The sequence below is a fragment of the Ranitomeya imitator genome, chromosome 3 (assembly GCF_032444005.1).
Source record: "Ranitomeya imitator isolate aRanImi1 chromosome 3, aRanImi1.pri, whole genome shotgun sequence".
NCBI classification, from domain to species: Eukaryota; Metazoa; Chordata; class Amphibia; order Anura; family Dendrobatidae; genus Ranitomeya; species Ranitomeya imitator.
Window position 1 is genome coordinate 825,829,473 of NC_091284.1, and position 22,628 is coordinate 825,852,100.

At 46.1% G+C, this 22,628-nt stretch overlaps 1 protein-coding gene across 1 annotated transcript in view; it reads left to right on the forward strand.

Moving 5' to 3' along the window:
- The window catches only part of ARHGEF17 (Rho guanine nucleotide exchange factor 17), a 192,034-nt gene that overhangs the window by 119,243 nt on the left and 50,163 nt on the right, over nucleotides 1-22,628 (forward strand). Inside the window, exon 2 of the mRNA XM_069759424.1 lies at nucleotides 14,618-14,695. Within this exon, the coding sequence (XP_069615525.1) occupies nucleotides 14,618-14,695 (78 nt within the window). The remainder of the gene's footprint in view (nucleotides 1-14,617; nucleotides 14,696-22,628) is intronic.

Sequence of the window (22,628 nt, forward strand, 5' to 3'; positions counted from 1 at the left end):
ACTTGGTCATATATGATGAGCTTAGATACTTCAGCTCGGAGACAAAAGCTCTCACGATCAGCTTAGATGCATGCTCAGCGGACGGTATCCTACACTGACAATGCCCAGGGCATGTGTATCTAAGCCTGATGCTTTTCTATACAAGGAGCAGCAATGCGATAATTATATCAATAATTGGCGTCACGGTTGCATCCAGACACAACCCTCATTATACGGACCAGACGAGCCTCTCGCTCACATGAACGCTGTGGTTTGGGTTCCTCTCCGGAGCGATAATCCAAGCACTTCACCACAATATGTGAAATTTGGGGGTTTTACTCCGCACAGAGAATAAATTGATTTTCCATCAGTCAGAACATTTTGTTACCATAGAAATGCAATTTTTTTATTTATTTTTTCTTAATTTTTCCCAGTAAACTGTATTACTGTATTTGCTGATGTCTGTGTGACAGCGGCTTATCTAGGCTCGGCAGTACATTACACCTGTCATTAATGCCGCTCTTACAGTGCTGTAAGTCACCTTCACAACATGCTGTAAAGTGAGATGCCTTACTGTTACTCTTTGGAGTAAAGTGAGCTGTGCTGCCACCTAGTGGCAATTATATAAATTGCATTGTTATTGAGATTAAAACATTACTCAGCTGGTTCTCTTCATCCTTCGTGTGGCTTCTTGCCTGTTTTGTATTCCAACCTCTGCAAAGTGTTTTGATTAATTAGCTCTGACTTTATATATCCCTGCTCCCCTTTACTGGTTCAGAGTCTGCACAGCATGCTCTGTATTGTGTGAGATGTTGACGTTATATCATGGTGTGGTACAAGCTGATAGGAAGCTGGTTCTTGAATAAACAGTAGCAGATTTGGGAATGCAGCTCTGGAAATGGCCAGACGTTCTAATTTTCGCATGGTAGCTTATGATGGATCTGATCTGCGAAAATGTTTTGCGGTGATCTCTATTGCAAAGCCAAGTAGGCTAAGGTTAAATCCCAACCCTGCAGGTCTTGATTAGATACCTGTGGCAAGCTTTAAGTGAGAACCGAGCCCTGTGTTCACTATAGGTGTCAGTCTGAAAGATGAAGCAGAGTTGAGTGTGATGCTGGTGAGTGTCCAGCCAAAATGTGAGCTGTAGCTGGGAGAGAGACACGGGCAGTCTGTGTGTCGGAGCTGCAGAGAACCGTGTGGAAGGTGCAGCAAGTTCTTCAAAATGGAGCATGCAGTTCATGAATCTTGCACAAAATACTCTTATTTTTGTCTTTAACCTTTTTTTTTTTTTGCAAATTTTTAGCTGTAAGAATCACAAATCCTTAAAGTCATAAGAATGCACCAAACTGAAAAAAAAAATCCTCCAGAAACCTGACTCCAGGCAGGGACTGGAGTGGGACGCGCCAAAAAAAGTGATATTTGGTAAAAGGCGCATTTTATGAATTTGTCAAAAACCTCTGAATAAGCAAAGTCATTCAGGAAAAATAATAAAAAAAGACTGAAGTAGTGGCACAAAACATATAGAAAAAAAAGGGCGCAAATACAAAAGTACGAAAAAGGAGGAAATTGCTCCAGAAAAGTGGAGACAATGAAATGATGAATCGCTGTAATGTGTGGTTTTGCTGAGGGAGTAAGCAAGGGAATTTCATCTTGAACTTCTTGTCAGAGGATCTTTCTAGCAAGTAGGTAAGGGCTCCTTAAAAGGGTTCCCACTTTTTAGTATTTTTTGTTATCTAGGTAGTTGAGATTGTAATTATATTACTGGTTTAGACTGAACCTGCAGATTATGTAACAATTTTGCTGTTTCCCTGCTCTTCCCGTGCTCTTTCCCTGCTCTACCTGTGCTGTTCCCCTGCTCTACCTGTGCTGTCCCTCTGCTCTACCTGTGCTGTCCCTCTGCTTTACCTGTGCTGTCCCTCTGCTCTTCCCGTGCTGTCCCTCTGCTCTTCCCGTGCTGTTCCCTCTGCTCTACCTGTGCTGTCCCTCTGCTTTACCCGTGCTGTCCCTCTGCTTTACCCATGCTGTCCCTCTGCTTTACCCGTGCTGTCCCTCTGCTTTACCCGTGCTGTCCCTCTGCTTTACCCGTGCTGTCCCTCTGCTCTTCCCGTGCTGTTCCCTCTGCTCTTCCCGTGCTGTTCCCTCTGCTCTTCCCGTGCTGTTCCCTCTGCTCTTCCCGTGCTGTTCCCTCTGCTCTTCCCGTGCTGTTCCCTCTGCTCTACCCGTGCTGTTCCCTCTGCTCTACCCGTGCTGCTCTCTGCTCTACCCGTGCTGTTCCCTCTGCTCTTCCCGTGCTGTTCCCTCTGCTCTTCCCATGCTGTTCCCTCTGCTCTTCCCGTGCTGTTCCCTCTGCTCTTCCCGTGCTGTTCCCTCTGCTCTACCCGTGCTGTCCCTCTGCTGACAGCGGCAAAGCACGGGCAGACCAACCCGGTAATGTCATCGCACTGGGGCAAGTGAAGGGCAACAGAGTCCCAGTGTGATGACATCTTACCGCCCTGGACGCTTCCAGTGGTTGCCCTTCTGTTCTGTGGGTCACAGCCCTAAAGCGACCCGCAGAAAGGAGAGCAGTAGTGTAGGGCGTCCATGTCATCACCGTTTACCTATATCTGCTACTGTAGTCACCGGTACAGTTTGGCGGTCGCTCCTGGTGGCCCCTCGGAGTGAAGTTGCCCAAGGCCACCGACCACCACCCTACCTCCCCACCCAATTGGCATGGATCTGTGTAAGAAGTAACAACTACAAAACACATAAAAGATGCAGAAGCACCGCATATGTTGTGTGCAGTGAGGAGGCGGCGAGTGAGAAGTAGGTCAGTCTGTGAGCAGGATACAGCTCTGGAGCATAATACAGCATGTAAGTCAGGATCAGTAATGTAATGTATGTACACAGTGACTGCACCAGCAGAATAGTGAGTGCAGCTCTGGAGTATAATACAGGATGTAACTCAGGATCAGTAATGTAATGTATGTACACAGTGACTGCACCAGCAGAATAGTGAGTGCAGCTCTGGGGTATAATACAGGATGTAACTCAGGATCGGTAATGTAATGTATGTACACAGTGACTGCACCAGCAGAATAGTGAGTGCAGCTCTGGGGTATAATACAGGATGTAACTCAGGATCAGTAATGTATGTACACAGTGACTGCACCAGCAGAATAGTGAGTGCAGCTCTGGGGTATAATACAGCATGTAACTCAGGATCAGTACTGTAATGTATGTACACAGTGACTGCACCAGCAGAATAGTGAGTGCAGCACTGGGGTATAATACAGGATGTAACTCATGTAACTCAGGATAAGTAATGTAATGTATGTACACACTGACTGCACCAGCAGAATAGTGAGTGCAGCTCTTGGGTATAATACAGGATGTAACTCAGGATCAGTAATGTAATGTATGTACACAGTGACTGCACCAGCAGAATAGGGAGTGCAGCTCTGGGGTATAATACAGGATGTAACTCCGGATCAGTAATGTAATGTATGTACACAGTGACTGCACCAGCAGAATAGTGAGTGCAGCTCTGGAGTATAATGCAGGATGTAACTCAGGATCAGTAATGTAATGTATGTACACAGTGACTGCACCAGCAGAGTAGTGAGTGCAGCTCTTGGGTATAATACAGGATGTAACTCAGGATCAGTAATGTAATGTATGTACACAGTGACTGTGCCGCGCCCCCACGTAAGGGCAATGGGGTACTCGGTACAGGGTCCTTCAGTTCCCTCAGCTGGGATGTCACGGTGGCCCAACCCGGACCGTGGCCTTATAAGGGGCGCCCAAATTAAAATAGGATTCAAATAGTTGATAGATGATGGTAGTGTTCGTGACGCCACCTGTGGTATTCGGTCAGGGTGACCGACGCTGCTAAGGGGTCCGCTGGGGTGATGTGATGGCAGCTAGATGGTATACCTTCCCACAGGTGAAGTGTTTCCCCAGGGCTTCCCAGAGTGTAGATGGTGGATGGTGCAAGGCGCGGTGAATAACGAGGACACAAGGTTGCAGTCTCTTTACCTTTACTGAAGGCTTCAGCATCCACAGTCCAGGGTGCCGGATGACAGGGCAGGCAGGGTCCGGCCGGTCTGATGGCAATTCCAGAGTCCCCTTATACAGGTGGAAATCAGTAGCCTTCCCCTTGCGCACAGTAACGTAGTAGGTCCCTACTTGCATTAGCTGCCATAGGGTCCTCACTCTTGTTACTCTTCTCTCTGTCCCCCGGATAGATAGGACAAACCCATATGACGGTGGTGGCCTGTGGCTATTTTATAGGGACCCTAGCGTCGCCCCTCCTCCGCATTGCCACCTTGTCTGCTTAGGTTCTTAGGTCGGACAGCCAACTTGGAATCGACTGTCCTGCCAGTCTCTGAAGTAAAGCGTAGAGTCTATTACTCCCTCGGTGTTCCGGCCACCGGATCTGCGCTCAGTGGGAAGCAGCCTGCTTCTAGCTGGTCTCCCACTGGTCTTGCACTCCTGTTGCTATGACTTCTGTGCTCACTCACTACAGCACACTTCCTTTCTTGTCCTTTCTTAGGAGTCTGCCGCATGGGTTGCAGGCGCAGCTCCGTATCCTTCTTTTCCTTTCCTGGGCCGAGCCCAGTCTGCTCCTCTCCTCCTCCTAAACTGTCTGACTTTCTAACCAAACCCCCAGTTTTACCCAAGTGTGAGGAGTGGCCTAATAGATAGAACCTTTTGCTCCCCCTGGTGGCCGGCGTGTGAAGTGTGTGTGTGGCTGTGATACCTGACAGGGTGAACTCCTTCGGTGCCATCAGATGTAACATCGCTCCCCCTGGTGGAAGAATGACATTACTGCAACAACCAGGATTCTGGGGCGCTGCAACTGCACCAGCAGAATAGTGAGTGCAGCTCTGGGGTATAATACAGGATGTAACTCAGGATCAGTAATGTAATGTATGTACACAGTGACTGCACCAGCAGAATAGTGAGTGCAGCTCTGGAGTATAATACAGGATGTAACTCAGGATCAGTAATGTAATGTATGTACACAGTGACTGCACCAGCAGAATAGTGAGTGCAGCTCTGGGGTATAATACAGCTGTAACTCAGGATCAGTAATGTATGTACACAGTGACTGCACCAGCAGAATATTGAGTGCAGCTCTGGAGAATAATACAGGATGTAACTCAGGATCAGTAATGTAATGTATGTACACAGTGGCTGCACCAGCAGAATAGTAAGTGCAGCTCTGGGGTATAATACAGGATGTAACTCAGGATCAGTAATGTATGTATGTACACAGTGACTGCACCAGCGCCATAGCAGCCAGTTATTATCTATGTGATTCGGAGTCGCCCACCAGGTCTTCCGGGGGGCTCCGTTATGTACCTTGCTTACTATGCGAGGGGCAGTGACTGGCACAGGTGACCTGAGGGCACGAGAGCCCACTACTGTATTACACCAGGTCTTCTCTGTGCCCAGATTACTGAGCAGTAGCCATCCGCATATTCACTGCACGGCCACCCAAACCAATGTGATCAATTAATAGGAAGGAATCGGCACATTATGTTCTTGTGTCACGGCCTTCCCGAAATGGAATTGTACCCAGTAGGTGAGACGCCCCCTGCCCTTTGGGACCGGAACGTACCTACAAAAGCATGGGCCCCAAAGGAAACCAGAGTGTCCTCCGTCCAGCGTAAATATTTAGAAGCTTTGCGTGAATCTAAGGATTAGCAATCAGACTCCTTTATGTATGAGACCAAAGACAAGACCCTTTAACTCTCAAATCTCACACTGGACCAGTAAGCAATGAGAATTGTCATACCCCAGACAAGACCCTCTCAAACCAGACTGTAATTAAAAAGTGTCAATTTATTGGTCTGGTATTGGATCTGATAACTATGGGGTCTGACATAGGTCATGAGATGAAGGAGCCTCTTGAGATGAAGGGGCAGGTCTGGTCCAGGCTCTTTAGATGAAGGGGCAGGTCTGGTCCAGGCTCTTGAGATGAAGGAGCCTGGTCTAGTCCAGGCTCTTGAGATGAAGGGGCCACATTTGGTCCAGGCTCTTGAGATGAAGGGGCCAGGTCTAGTCCAGGCTCTTGAGATGAAGGGGCCACATTTGGTCCAGGCTCTTGAGATGAAGGGGCCAGGTCTAGTCCAGGCTCTTGAGATGAAGTGGCCACATTTGGTCCAGGCTCTTGAGCTGAAGGGGCAGGTCTAGTCCAGGCTCTTGAGATGAAGGGGCAAGGTCTGGTCCAGGCTCTTGAGATGAAGGGGCCACACTTGGTCCAGGCTCTTGAGATGAAGGGGCCAGGTCTGGTCCAGGCTCTTGAGATGAAGGGGCCTGGTTTAGGGTCATAATTATCAGATCACAGACCACTTTGTTAACAGACCTTGGCTCTAAATATATTTGCTTGTCTTTTGGGTCTCTTCATGTTATGATAGGCAATTCAATACCACAATGGACATAGCGGTCAGAGCACATACAGTGATCTGACAATAACCCAAAATCATAGAACGAGCTCTGAGACGTGGGAACTCTGCAGACCGCAATCCCTAATCCTCTCCAAACAACACTAGAGGCAGCCGTGGATTGCGCCTAACTCTGCCTATGCAACTCGGCACAGCCTGAGAAACTAACTAGCCTGAAGATAGAAAATAAGCCTACCTTGCCTCAGAGAAATACCCCAAAGGAAAAGGCAGCCCCCCACATATAATGACTGTGAGTAAGATGAAAAGACAAACGTAGGGATGAAATAGATTCAGCAAAGTGAGGCCCGACTTTCTTAACAGAGCGAGGATAGGAAAGATAACTTTGCGGTCTACACAAAACCCTAAAGGAAACCACGCAAAGGGGGCAAAAAGATCCTCCGTACCGAACTAACGGCACGGAGGTACACCCTTTGCATCCCAGAGCTTCCAGCAAAACAATTAGACAAGCTGGACAGAAAAAATAGCAAACAAATAGCAAAGAAGAACTTAGCTATGCAGAGCAGCAGGCCACAGGAATGATCCAGGGAAAAGCAAGTCCAACACTGGAACATTGACAGGAAGCCAGGATGAAAGCATTAGGTGGAGTTAAGTAGAGCAGTACCTAACGACCTCACCACATCACCTGAGGTAGGAAACTCAGAAGCCGCAATACCACTTTCCTCCACCAACAGAAGCTCACAGAGAGAATCAGCCGAAGTACCACTTGTGACCACAGGAGGGAGCTCTGCCACAGAATTCACAACAGTACCCCCCCCCTTGAGGAGGGGTCACCGAACCCTCACCAGAGCCCCCAGGCCGACCAGGATGAGCCACATAAAAGGCATGAACAAGATCGGGAGCATGGACATCAGAGGCAAAGACCCAGGAATTATCTTCCTGAGCATAACCCTTCCACTTAACCAGATACTGGAGTTTCCGTCTTGAAACACGAGAATCCAAAATCTTCTCCACAATATACTCCAACTCCCCCTCCACCAAAACCGGGGCAGGAGGGTCAACAGATGGAACCATAGGTGCCACGTATCTCCGCAACAATGACCTGTGGAATACATTATGTATGGAAAAGGAATCTGGAAGGGTCAGACGAAAAGACACAGGATTAAGAACCTCAGAAATCCTATACGGACCAATGAAACGAGGTTTAAACTTAGGAGAGGAAACCTTCATAGGAATATGACGAGAAGATAACCAAACCAGATCCCCAACAAGAAGTCGGGGACCCACACAGCGTCTGCGATTAGCAAAACGTTGAGCCCTCTCCTGGGACAAGGTCAAATTGTCCACTACATGAGTCCAAATCTGCTGCAACCAGTCCACCACAGTATCCACACCAGGACAGTCCGAAGACTCAACCTGCCCTGAAGAGAAACGAGGATGGAACCCAGAGTTGCAGAAAAATGGCGAAACCAAGGTAGCCGAGCTGGCCCGATTATTAAGGGCGAACTCAGCCAAAGGCAAAAAGGACACCCAGTCATCCTGATCAGCAGAAACAAAGCATCTCAGATATGTTTCCAAGGTCTGATTGGTTCGTTCGGTCTGGCCATTAGTCTGAGGATGGAAAGCCGAGGAAAAAGACAAGTCAATGCCCATCCTACCACAAAAGGCTCGCCAAAACCTCGAAACAAACTGGGAACCTCTGTCAGAAACGATATTCTCTGGAATACCATGTAAACGAACCACATGCTGGAAGAACAATGGCACCAAATCAGAGGAGGAAGGCAATTTAGACAAGGGTACCAGATGGACCATCTTAGAAAAGCGATCACAGACCACCCAAATGACTGACATCTTTTGAGAAACGGGAAGATCTGAAATATAATCCATAGAGAAATGTGTCCAAGGTCTCTTCGGGACCGGCAAGGGCAAAAGCAACCCACTGGCACGAGAACAGCAGGGCTTAACCCGAGCACAAATCCCACAGGACTGCACAAAAGTACGCACATCTCGCGACAGAGATGGCCACCAAAAGGATCTAGCCACTAACTCTCTGGTACCAAAGATTCCAGGATGACCAGCCAACACCGAACAATGAACCTCAGAGATAACTTTATTCGTCCACCTATCAGGGACAAACAGTTTCTCCGCTGGACAACGATCAGGTTTATTAGCCTGAAATTTTTGCAGCACCCGCCGCAAATCAGGGGAGATGGCAGACACAATTACTCCCTCCTTGAGGATACCCGCCGGCTCGGACAAACCCGGAGAGTCGGGCACAAAACTCCTAGACAGAGCATCCGCCTTCACATTTTTAGAGCCCGGAAGGTACGAAATCACAAAGTCAAAACGGGCAAAAAACAGCGACCAACGAGCCTGTCTAGGATTCAACCGCTTGGCAGACTCGAGATAAGTCAAGTTCTTATGATCAGTCAATACCACCACGCGATGCTTAGCTCCTTCAAGCCAATGACGCCACTCCTCGAATGCCCACTTCATGGCCAGCAACTCTCGGTTGCCCACATCATAATTTCGCACAGCAGGCGAAAACTTCCTGGAAAAAAAAGCGCATGGTTTCATCACTGAGCAATCAGAACCTCTCTGCGACAAAACAGCCCCTGCTCCAATCTCAGAAGCATCAACCTCGACCTGGAACGGAAGAGAAACATCTGGTTGACACAACACAGGGGCAGAAGAAAAACGACGCTTCAACTCTTGAAAGGCTTCCACAGCAGCAGAAGACCAATTGACCACATCAGCACCCTTCTTGGTCAAATCGGTCAATGGTTTAGCAATACTAGAAAAATTGCAGATGGAGCGACGATAGAAATTAGCAAAGCCCAGGAACTTTTGCAGACTTTTCAGAGATGTCGGCTGAGTCTAATCATGGATGGCTTGGACCTTAACAGGATCCATCTCGATAGTAGAAGGGGAAAAAATGAACCCCAAAAATGAAACCTTCTGAACACCAAAGAGACACTTTGATCCCTTCACAAACAAAGAATTAGCACGCAGGACCTGAAAAACCGTTCTGACCTGCTTCACATGAGACTCCCAATCATCCGAGAAGACCAAAATATCATCCAAGTATACAATCAGGAATTTATCCAGGTACTCTCGGAAGATGTTATGCATAAAGGACTGAAACACTGATGGAGCATTGGCAAGTCCGAACGGCATCACTAGATACTCAAAATTACCCTCGGGCGTATTGAATGCAGTTTTCCATTCATCTCCTTGCTTAATTCGCACCAGATTATACGCACCACGAAGATCTATCTTGGTGAACCAACTAGCCCCCTTAATCCGAGCAAACAGATCAGATAACAATGGCAAGGGGTACTGAAATTTAACAGTGATCTTATTAAGAAGGCGGTAATCTATACAAGGTCTCAGCGAACCATCCTTCTTGGCTACAAAAAAAAACCCTGCTCCTAATGGCGACGATGACGGGCGAATATGCCCCTTTTCCAGGGATTCCTTCACATAACTGCGCATAGCGGTGTGCTCAGGCACGGATAAATTAAACAGTCGACCTTTTGGGAATTTACTACCAGGAATCAAATCGATAGCACAATCACAATCCCTATGCGGAGGTAGGGTATCGGACTTGGGCTCATCAAATACATCCCGGTAATCAGACAAGAACTCTGGAACCTCAGAAGGGGTGGATGATGAAATAGACAGAAATGGAACATCACCATGTACCCCCTGACAACCCCAGCTGGACACCGACATGGATTTCCAATCTAATACTGGATTATGGACTTGTAGCCATGGCAACCCCAACACGACCACATCATGCAGATTATGCAACACCAGAAAGCGAATAACCTCCTGATGTGCAGGAGCCATGCACATGGTCAGCTGGGTCCAATACTGAGGCTTATTCTTGGCCAAAGGCGTAGCATCAATTCCTCTCAATGGAATAGGACACTGCAAGTGCGCTTAGGACAATCAGAGATAGCATGAGTGGAATCACCACAGTAGAAACACAGCCCATTCAGACGTCTGTGTTCTTGCCGTTCAACTCTGGTCAAAGTCCTATCGCACTGCATAGGCTCAGGTTTAAGCTCAGGTAATACCGCCAAATGGTGCACAGATTTACGCTCACGCATGCGTCGACCGATCTGAATGGCCAAAGATATAGATTCATTCAGACCAGCAGGCATAGGAAATCCCACCATGACATCCTTAAGGGCTTCAGAGAGACCCTTTCTGAAAATCGCTGCGAGCGCAGCTTCATTCCATTGAGTGAGCACTGACCACTTTCTAAATTTCTGACAATATACCTCTATCTCATCCTGACCCTGACACAGAGCCAGCAAATTTTTCTCTGCCTGATCCACTGAATTAGGCTCATCGTACAGCAATCCGAGCGCCAGGAAAAACGCATCAATATTACTTAATGCAGGATCTCCTGGCGCAAGGGAAAATGCCCAGTCTTGAGAGTCGCCACGCAAAAAAGAAATAATAATTCTCACTTGTTGAGCTGGGTCACCAGAGGAGTGAGGTTTCAAGGCCAGAAACAGTTTGCAATTATTTTTGAAATTCACAAACTTGACTCTATCACCATAAAACAAATCAGGAATAGGAATTCTTGGTTCAAACATAGACTTCTGAACCACCAAATCTTGAATCTTTTGTACATTTATAACGAGATTATCCATTGAAGAGCACAGACCCTGAATGTCCATGTCCACACCTGTGTCCTGAACCACCCAAATGTCTAGGGGAAAAAAAAGGCAAAACACAGTGCAAAGAAAAAAAAATGGTCTCAGAACTTCTCTTTTCCCTCGATTGAGAATCATTAGTACTTTTGGCTTCCTGTACTGTTATGAAAGGCAATTCAGTACCACAATGGACATAGCGGTCAGAGCACATACAGTGATCTGACAATAACCCAAAAACATAGAACGAGCTCTGAGACGTGGGAACTCTGCAGACCGCAATCCCTAATCCTCTCCAAACAACACTAGAGGCAGCCGTGGATTGCGCCTAACGCTCCCTATGCAACTCGGCACAGCCTGAGAAACTAGCTAGCCTGAAGATAGAAAATAAGCCTACCTTGCCTCAGAGAAATACCCCAAAGGAAAAGGCAGCCCCCCACATATAATGACTGTGAGTTAAGATGAAAAGACAAACGTAGAGATGAAATAGATTCAGCAAAGTGAGGCCCGACTTTCTTAACAGAGCGAGGACAGAAAAGGTAACTTTGCGGTCTACACAAAACCCTAAAGAAAACCATGCAAAGGGGGCAAAAAGACCCTCCGTACCGAACTAACGGCACGGAGGTACACCCTTTGCGTCCCAGCGCTTCCAGCAACAAATTTTCCTGGAGCAGAACAATATTGTATCATACAATTATTAGGTTCTGTAGAAGGACGTAGATCTGGGTATTTATTATAATGGAATATAGGCTGAACTGGATGGACAAATGTCTTTTTTCGGCCTTACTAACTATGTTACTATGTTACTATGTAAATTAGACAAGCTGGACAGAAAAAATAGCAAACAAATAGCAAAGAAGAACTTAGCTATGCAGAGCAGCAGGCCACAGGAATGATCCAGGGAAAAGCAAGTCCAACACTGGAACATTGACAGGAAGCCAGGATCAAAGCATTAGGTGGAGTTAAGTAGGGAAGCACCTAATGACCTCACCAGATCACCTGAGGGAGGAAACTCAGAAGCAGCAGTACCACTTCCCTCCACCAACAGAAGCTCACAGAGAGAATCAGCCGAAGTACCACTTGTGACCACAGGAGGGAGCTCTGCCACAGAATTCACAACACTTCAGGCCCGATGACTTTAGGTACCATTTCCTCAATCTTCTGGCAGGATGATATCCTGTATGTGTCCTGACTCTGGTGCCTGGGTATTGTGTCCCTGAGACCACCATGGACTGTAGCGTCCCCTACGGACAGTGTAGTGGTGCTTTATCAAGTGGAAATGAACTAATAGCATGTCCCCTATACTAGAGAAACAGCAGAAATCTACTTATCGGGGAATGTAAGTCCGACTCCCGGTGACGCACACACTTTCGGGCAGGGTTTATGTAAGCTGAGCGCCCTTTTGGCCCATGACTGATGGCTTCAGCAAGCCTGCTCCTTTTAATATTACCCCTGCCCCATCCCCCACCCGGGCACTATGGGGGTACAGTGGGTGCTATGACATCCATCAGCTTAGTTTTATTAGGTGATTTTTTCCCTTTAATTTGCTTTTGTGACCGGCTGAGGATCGGTGCACTCAGTTCTCCGTCCATGTGACTCCTTCACAGCAACACGTATGTGGGGGCGATTCTTGCGTGTTTCCATGGTGATTACTTTTTATTTTTTTTCACAATACATTGTATACCTGGGAAATGTGACACGTCTCAGTGATGATGATGATGATGGTGGTGGCCCCTTCGCACTCCGCTACGTGCGGTCTAGTCATAGTCCTGCTACATCTCTGCACTGTGTCATTGAATAGAACAGCGCCTCCGCCTGCTGGGAATATATACCACCCCACTCACTGTATATGTGCGTTACCACAGGAGGCACAACTGCCCCCCTAAATAGTAATGTCCTCTATTCTGGCCAATAGTGGTCACTTAGTTGAATCCATAAAATTCAACAACTTATTGGGTTGTGTCTTCTCTTGAAACCCTTCATTATCATCTCTGATCTGTGCATCATGTGTTTAATACACTCACAGCGCCGCCACTGGACAAGTGATGTACTGCACCATTGGGGTCCTCCAGAACTAGAGGAACTGGGCCTCCTCTCCGGCTGATGGATGAGTTGGGGATGGCAGATCCCTTTTATCCTCCTGTCTTTACTGGCGTAAATTTACAATGTGTGTTTTGCTTTGTTTTTCTTTCTTTTGGCAACAGACGTATTAAATGTATTTTTTATTTTAGTTGCAATTTATGGGAAAAAAATCTTGCAATTTTTCACACAGGCAGCTGGAGTTATTCTAGACTTGTAATTTAAAGTTTCATGAAATAGACACATGCACATTAGGAGCAACAGACTGACCCGACCCTATGTGTTGTATTGAAGCATCTCAAGAGCGCGTGCAAAGGTCATTGTACAGGAGGTGAGCTGTGACGTCACCTATTGTGAATGGTGGATCCTGTTATCTACTGTATATAGAGGGGTTATCAGTCATTGTACAGGAGGAGGAGGTGAGCTGTGACATCACCTATTGTGAATGGTGGATCCTGTATTATCTACTGTATATAGAGGTGTTATCAGTCATTGTACAGGAGGAGGTGAGCTGTGACATCACCTATTGTGAATGGTGGATCCTGTTATCTACTGTATATAGAGGGGTTATCAGTCATTGTACAGGAGGAGGAGGTGAGCTGTGACATCACCTATTGTGAATGGTGGATCCTGTATTATCTACTGTATATAGAGGTGTTATCAGTCATTGTACAGGAGGAGGTGAGTTGTGACATCACCTATTGTGAATGGTGGATCCTGTTATCTACTGTATATAGAGGGGTTATCAGTCATTGTACAGGAGGAGGAGGTGAGCTGTGACGTCACCTATTGTGAATGGTGGATCCTGTTATCTACTGTATATAGAGGGGTTATCAGTCATTGTACAGGAGGAGGAGGTGAGCTGTGACATCACCTATTGTGAATGGTGGATCCTGTTATCTACTGTATATAGAGGGGTTATCAGTCATTGTACAGGAGGAGGAGGTGAGCTGTGACATCACCTATAGTGAATGGTGGATCCTGTGTTATCTACTGTATATAGAGGGGTTATCAGTCATTGTACAGGAGGAGGTGGTGAGCTGTGACGTCATCTATTGTGAATGGTGGATCCTGTTATCTACTGTATATAGAGGTGTTATCAGTCATTGTACAGGAGGAGGAGGTGAGCTGTGACATCACCTATTGTGAATGGTGGATCCTGTGTTATCTACTGTATATAGAGGGATTATCAGTCATTGTAGAGGAGGAGGAGGTGAGCTGTGACATCACCTATTGTGAATGGTGGATCCTGTGTTATCAGTCATTGTACAGGAGGAGGTGAGCTGTGACATCACCTATTGTGGAGCCGTTATTATCAGCTGTGTATTGAGGTGTTATCAGTCATATTAATCCAGCCTGTGCTAATAATAAAAATAGCTGTCTAGTGTCCATGGAAAGATCTATTTTTGCGCTCAATGGCCTCATGATTACTTTGATGCTACTAAATGGCTGATTTTATGATTTCTCCTCATTCTCTCGTCTTAAAAGATTTTTTTTTTCTTGCAGGACATGAGAAAACATGTGTTCCTGACCCTCCTGGACACGGAGCAGTCCTATGTGGAGTCTCTGCGCACGCTCATGGAGGTAGGGCTCTGTGCACACTTACAGGGCTTCCAGCAATCGTAGCCAGTATGGACAGGCTGAGGGACACTTCATGAAAGCTGCTATTATCGGTACATCAGTGACTCATGGCGGAGTTCACACCCCAAAGGGAAGACTGTGTAACACTTACTACGTTTCCTTCTTTTTCTGACTCTCACAAGATGTTCGGTAGCGACACCAATCTGTCTACACACAAGATCTAGAAGCACAAAGAGTGGGCTGGGATTGGTGCAGAATACTTTGGTGTTCCGTTCTTAAAGAAATCATTACTTGTAAGGAGAATTCAAAGTTACAGCCCCCTCCCCCACTCAAAAGTAGTCCCTGGTGGGCGACACAAGATCAATGAATCCTCATCATCGGCCCATTTCAGGGGCTGAGATAGTCCCTGCTCTACCGAGCGCGTTTGTGCTCAGTATGCGCTCCCTACTCAGTGCGATGTTCTAATTTAGGATAATCTCAAGGCATTTGTCTATAGGGGCATGTACTTCTTCCCCTGCATGAGGTTATCCAGTCATAAGCAGGCAGCCACACACAGGGGTAAAAGAACATGCCCTCCTCTTTTCACTGATTTCTACAGCTACTGTGTACACACGTACCAGAGCTGAGATATGCATCACTACAAACACTTCCAGATCTCCTGTTGCAGAAGTCAGTGTGCAGGCAGCGTGAGAGATATTAGAACTGTGACATGAGACCTGGATGTGTTTGTAATGATACCTGTACCTGTCGGTGGCTCGTTTTGTTCAGGATTATTGTACTTGTTTTTTATTATGTATACCCCTTTTCACATGTAAAGCGCTATGGAATAAATGGTGCTATAATAATACATAACTCTGCATCTACTGTGTAGATGCAACAGATCTAGTAAAAAAAATTACTCGTCTTCCCTCACTCTGACTGAGAGACGAGACCTGGAAGTATTTGTCATGATACATAAATTAGATTTACCATATCTTTATCATTACAAATACTTCCAGATCTTGTCCCCCTGCTGTCAGTGTAGAGGGGGCGAGAGCAGACAGCACTTTAGAGATACAACAGATCTCATCTCACACAGTGGCTGCAGAGTTATGTAGCATTATAAATACTTTCAGGTCTCATGTCACAATGCTGTCAGCTGTCACCCTCCCTGCATACTGACTGTCAGGAGATCAGACCTGGAAGTGTTTGTAATGATACATAACTTAGATTTACTGAATCTTTACAGTAGCGGTCAGTGAGGAGATGAGGGCGTGTTCTTTTTTTTTTTTTTCTGCATTATGCTGCCTGTTTGTGATTGGTCATCCTTATGCAGGAGAAGATGTACACGCTCCCAGAGACAAATCTCTGGTAATGTCACATTGTCATAAATTATAACCTTTAACCCCTTTCTCACATTAGATGTACTATCCCGTCGAGGTGGTCTGGGCCCCTATTACCACCGACGGGATAGTACATCATCACCGATCAGCCGCGCTCACAGGGGGAGTGCAGCCGATCGCGGCCAGGTGTCAGCTGATTATTACAGCTGACATCCTGCACTATGTGCCAGGAGTGGTCACGGACTGCTCCTGGCACATTATCCCCGAAACACTGCGATCAAATATGATCGCAGCGTTCCAGCAGCATAGGGAAGCATTGCGCAGGGAGAGGGCGTCTCCTCCGTCCTACTCCCTGCAGGCCCCGGATCCAAGATGGCCGCAGGGGGCCTTCCGGGTCCTGCAGGGAGGTGGCTTGTCAGTGCCTGCTGAGCAGGCGCCAGCAAGCCTGCAGCACTACCTGTCAGATCGCTGATCTGACACAGTGCTGTGCAAAGTGTCAGATCAGCGATCTGACACTATAGCATGATGTTCCACCCTGAGACAAAGTAAAAAAGTTTAAAAAAAAATATTTACATGTGTGAAAAAAGAAAAAAAATCCTAAATCCTAAACAAAAAAAAAATATTGCTCCAATAAATACATTTCTTTATGTAAATTTAAACAAAACAACAAAAGTACACATTTAGTATCGCCGCGTCCGTATCGACCCGACCTATAAAACTGTCCCACTAGTTAACCCCTTCAGTGAACACCGTAAAAAAAAGGCAAAAAACAATGCTTTATCATACCACCGAACAAAAAGTGGAATAACATGCGATCAGAAAGACAGATATAAATAAACATGGTGCCGCCGAAAGCGTCATCTTGTCCCGCAAAAAAACGAGCCGCCATACAGCATCATCAGCAAAAAAGTTAAAAAGTTATAGCCCTCAGATTAAAGCGATGCAAAAATAATTTTTTTAATAAAAGTTTTTATTGTATAAAAGCGCCAAAATATAAAAAAAAAAGATATAAATGAGGTATCGCTGTAATCGTACTGACCCGAAGAATAAAACTGCTTTTTCAATTTTACCAAACGCAGAACGGTATAAACGGCACCCCCAAAAGAAATTCACCAATTGCTGGTTTTTGTTCATACTGCCTAACAAAAATCGGAATAAAAAGCGATCAAAATATGTCATGTGCCCGGAAATGGTACCAATAGAAACGTCAACTCGTCCCACAAAAAACAAGACCTCACATGACTCTGTGGACCAAAATATGGAAAAATTATCTCTCAGAATGTGGTAACGCAAAAACTATTTTTTGCAATAAAAAGCGTCTTTTAGTGTGTGACGGCTGCCAAACATAAAAACCCGCTATAAATAGTAAATCAAACCCCCCTTCATCACCGCCTTAGGGAAAAATAATATAATTAAAAAAATTGATTTATTTCCATTTTCCCATTATGGTTAGGATTGGGGCTAAAGTTAGGGTTGGGGCTAAAGTTAGGGTTAGGGCTAAAGTTAGGGTTGGGGTTAGGGTTTGGATTACATTTACGGTTGGGTTAGGGGTGTGTTAGGGTTATGGGTATGGTTAGGGTTGGGATTAGGGTTAGGGGAGTGTTGGAGTTAGGGGTGTGTTGGGATTACGGTTAGGGGTGTGTTCGGGTTAGGGTTGTGTTGGGGTTAGAGGTGTGGTTAGGGTTAGGGGTGTGGTTTGGGTTGGGATTAGAGTTAGGGGTGTGTTAGGTTTAGGGTTGGAGTTAGAATTTGGATGTTTCCACTGTTTAGGCACCAGGGGCTCTGCAAACGCAACATGATGTCTGATCTCAATCCATACAATTCTGTGTTGAAAAAGTAAAATGGTGCTCCTTCCCTTCTGAGCTCTGCCATGCGCCCAACCAGTAAATTTTCTCCCACATATAGGGTATCAACGTACTCAGTACAAATTGCACAACAACTTTTGGGGTCCAATTTCTCCAGACACCCTTGGGAAAATACAAAATTGGGAGCTTAAAGATCATTTTTGTTGAAAAAAAATGATTTTTTTAATTTTCACGGCTCTACATTATAAACTTCTGTGAAGCATTTGGGGGTTCAAGGTGCTCACCACACATCTAGATAAGTTCCTTAGGGGGTCTACTTTCCAAAATGGGGTCACTTTGGGGGGGTTTCCACTGTTTAGACACATCAGAGGCTCTGCAAACGAGACATGGCGTCCTATCTCAATTCCAGCCAATTTTGCATTGAAAAGTCAAATGGCGCTCCTTCCCTTCCGAGCTCTCCCATGCGCCCAAACAGTGGTTTACCCCCACATATGGGATATCGGCGTACTCAGGACAAAGTGCACAACAACGTTTGAGGTCCAATTTCTCCTGTTACACTTGGTAAAATAAAACAAATTGAATCTGAAGTAAAAAATTTTGTGAAAAAAAGTTAAATGTTCATTTTTTTTTTAAACATTCCAAAAATTCCCGTGAAACACCTGAAGGGTTAATAAACTTCTTGAATGTGGTTTTGAGCACCTTCAGGGGTGCAGTTTTTAGAATGGTGTCACATTTGGGTATTTTCTATCATATAGACCCCTCAAAGTGACTTCATTGTAAAAATTGGCCCGGTCATCATAATTATTATTATTATTTATTTATATAGCCCCATTGATTCCATGGTGCTGTACATGAGAAGGGGTTACATACGAATTACAGATATCACTTACAGTAAGCAAACTAACAGTGACAGACTAATACAGAGGGGCGAGGACCCTGCCCTTCGGGGCTTACATTCTACAGGATGGTGGCGGTATCTCCAGTAGTGGTGAGGAGGCAGCGGGGTCAGTGCAGGCTTTCCTGAATAGATGGGTTTTCAGGTTCCGTCTGAAGGATCCGAATGTGGTTGATAGTCGGACGTGTTGAGGCGTGGAGTTCCAGAGGATGGGGGATATTCAGGAGAAGTCTTGGAGGCGGTTGGATGAGGAGCGAATAAGTGTGGAGGAGAGAAGGAGGTCTTGGGAGGACCGGAGATCACGTGAGGGAAGATATCGGGATATTAGTTCAGAGATATATGGAGGAGACAGGTTGTGGATGGCTTTGTAGGTCAGTATTAGCAATTTGAACTGGATACGCTGAGGGAATGGGAGCCAGTGAAGAGATTTGCAGAGGGGGGAAGCGGAGGAGTAGCGAGGAGAGAGATGAATTAGTCGGGCAGCAGAGTGAAGGATGGACTGGAGAGGTGCAAGGGTGTTAGCAGGGAGGCCGCAGAAAAGGATGTTGCAGTAGTCGAGGCAGGAGATGATGAGGGCGTGCACAAGCATTTTAGTAGATTGACAGTTGAGGAAAAGACGGATTCTGGAGATATTTTTGAGCTGGAGGCGACAGAAAATGGAAAGAGCTTGGATGTGTGGTTTGAAGGACAGGGCAGAGTCAAGGGTTACTTCGAGGCAGCGGACTTCCGGTACGGGGGAAAGTGTGATGTCATTAATTGCGATAGATAGGTCAGGTAAGGAAGATCTATGAGATGGAGGAAAGATGATGAGTTCAGATTTGTCCACATTGAGTTTGAGGAAGCGAGAGGAGAAGGAGGATATGGCTGATAGACACTCTGGGATTCTGGACATCAGAGAGGTGATGTCTGGGCCAGAGAGATAGATCTGAGTGTCATCAGCATAAAGGTGGTACTGGAATCCATGGGACTTTATGATTTGTCCCAAGCCAAGTGTATAGATTGAGAAGAGTAGGGGTCCTAGAACAGAGCCTTGGGACTCCAACAGAGAGGAGGTAGTGTGGGAGTGGGAGACACTGTGCTGACAATGTGCTGTTGGAAAGGTATGAGGAGATCCAGGATAGGGCGAGGTGTTTCATACCAAAGGAAGAGAGGATCTGTAGTAAGAGACAGTGGTCAACTGTGTCAAAGGCCGAGGACCGGTCTAGAAGGAGGAGTACAGAGTATTGTCCATTAGCTTTGGCGGTAAGTAGGTCATTAGTGATTTTGGTCAGGGCGGTCTCAGTTAAGTGATGGGGGCGGAAACCAGATTGTAGATTATCGAAGAGCAAGTTAGATGAGAGGTGGGAGGAAAGTTCAGCGTGGACGTGCTGCTCCAGGAGTTTGGAAGCGAATGGGGACAGCGATATTGGGCGATAGCTGGACATAGCAGTTGGATCGAGGGTTGGCTTTTTAAGGATAGGCGTGATTGTGGCATGTTTGAACGCAAAGGGGAAGGTGCCAGAAGATAGTGATCAGTTGAAGAGGTGGGTTAGGGATGAGATAAGTGTGGTGGTGAGGTTGGGGAGGAGGTGGGATGGGATGGGTAATGCTTTAGTTTTGGAGTTCTAGCCTAAAAATCTGCAAACAAGTCTACGAACAAACTCCATTTCTGCCATCTGCATCCATACACTGTGCAAGCAGTGGCATGGCCACTGGGTACTTTTGTAGGTAATGGCATTGTTATTGGCTTTCACTTAAAGGCTAGCAGTCAGTTCTTAAGAATGAAACGTTTCATCTCGTGATCTAACCTGGAGATTGTCCTTCACTACACACGACTATCCTCAGCAGCTGCAGTAGCGATGCATCGGCATGGGATAATCTGAGCAGATATTTAGGATAGGCCTTGCTGGCAGTCAGATTTGCTGTAACCATGTGAAGTTTTACATTTTTTGTTATGTATTTGGTTATGTTTTGTTTGTTTTGTTTTTTTTCTCCCCATTTTGCTCTTGTTGCAGTTGCATCATAAATTATATTGTTGATGTTAGGGATTCAGAGACTGAACACAAAATAAAGCTTTTATAAAAAAAAACAAAAAAACACGCAACCACCATTGGGTTAAAGGGGTTAATTTACAAGCAAATATATCCGCAACTCACAGGAAAAATAGTTTTTACTTTTCAAAGTTTAACTCTCCTCTACAGCCTTTATTCCATGTAGTGTCCCATGTTGAAACTGGTCATAGGTCCTCGTTAAGTTTTAGAAAAGAAAGAAAGGCCCCAAAGGTAGCTGGATCACCCCCATGGGGCCGTGGAGTACTCAGTACTGGGTCCTGCGGTTCACAGGGGGACATCACGGTGGCTGACAGTCCGTGGCCCTGGGACGTCCATGTAAAAGGGAAAGGTCTTTAAAGGGATAAAGTTTGTGTTCGTGACGCCACCTGTGGTATTCGGTCAGGGTGACCGACGCTGCTTAGGGGTCTGCTGGGGTGATGTTATGGCAGCTAGATGGTATACCTTCCCACAGGTGACGTATGTCCCCAGGGCTTCCCAGAGTGTAGATGGTGGATGGTGAGAGGCGCAGAGAAGAACGAGGACACAAGGTTGCAGACTCTTTACCTTTTACTGAAGACTTCAGCATCCACAGTCCAGGGGACCAGATCACAGGGCAGGCAGAGTCCGGCCGGTTTGGAGGCAAATCCAGAGTCCCCTTATCCAGGTGGAAATCAGTAGCCTTCCTCTAGCGCCTGGATGTTGTAGTTCCTTACTGCCTAAGGCTTCACATAAGGGTTTCACAGGTGTTGTGTCTTTCTCTGTCCTCCATATAGGATAGGACAAACCCGTATGACTGGTGGCTTGAGGCGGTTTATAGGGACTCTAGCACGCCCCGGCCTCCATGGGTGCCACCGTGCCACCTGGGTGTAGGGCGGACAACTACCTTGCAATTAGCTGTCCTGCCGGTCTCTGGAGCAAAGCATAAAGGTCCTTACTCCCTCGGTGTTCCGACTACCGGGATCCTGCACCTCAGAAGGAGGCAGCCTGTGTAGGGCTGGTCCCCTTCTGGTACCTTCTCCTTTGCTACGACTTCCTTCACGCTCGCTGCAATACAGTTCTGTCTTCTGTGTGTCTTTCTGGGAGCTGCAGCTCTGAGGGCATGCACAGCTCCTTTGAACCATCTGTCCACCTCAGACTACTGTGTAGAACTTTCTGACTTTCCAGACTACCAGTTATATATCTATATGAGGAGTGACCTTATAAACCCCCTGGAGGTCTGGAGTGTGAAATGTGTTGCATGTTTGATACCTGGATGCAGTTATCCTTCTTTGCCTCCAAACGTAGCATCACTCTCCCCGACAGGAAAGCAATACCACTGCGATGACCAGGACCCTGGGGTGCCACATAGCCAGTGCCTTTAAACCTTCCACAGCATCATGTACCATCAGACGTTCTGCTAGCTAGGATAAATTACATTTAATATACCAGTAAATTAAAAAAAAAAAAAAAAAAAAATATATATATATATATATATATATATATATATATATATATATATATATATATATATATATACACACACACATACATATACATGTATTTTGTTCCTATTGGATGCGTTTCTCTTCCGATATTTAGTAAGTGTTCTTGTTCTGACTTTCGTCTACGTCAGCTGACCTTGGACACGATGCTGATGGCAATGACGCTTGAGATCTCCAGAGAAGTATTTCCTTAGACTGTCCTAAGCTAGCGGAAAATTACCAGTGTAATTCCTGCTGCCCGCCGAAATATCACAGAAATGAACGAATGAACGGAGAAAGTGGTCACTGACTGTATATTTCTGGAGGACTATTCTTCCTGCACTGTCACTAAATGCATTAACAGTTATAGAAGAGGGAGACCAGATATAAGAGACAACAGTGTTTGGAGATGGTGACATCAGCA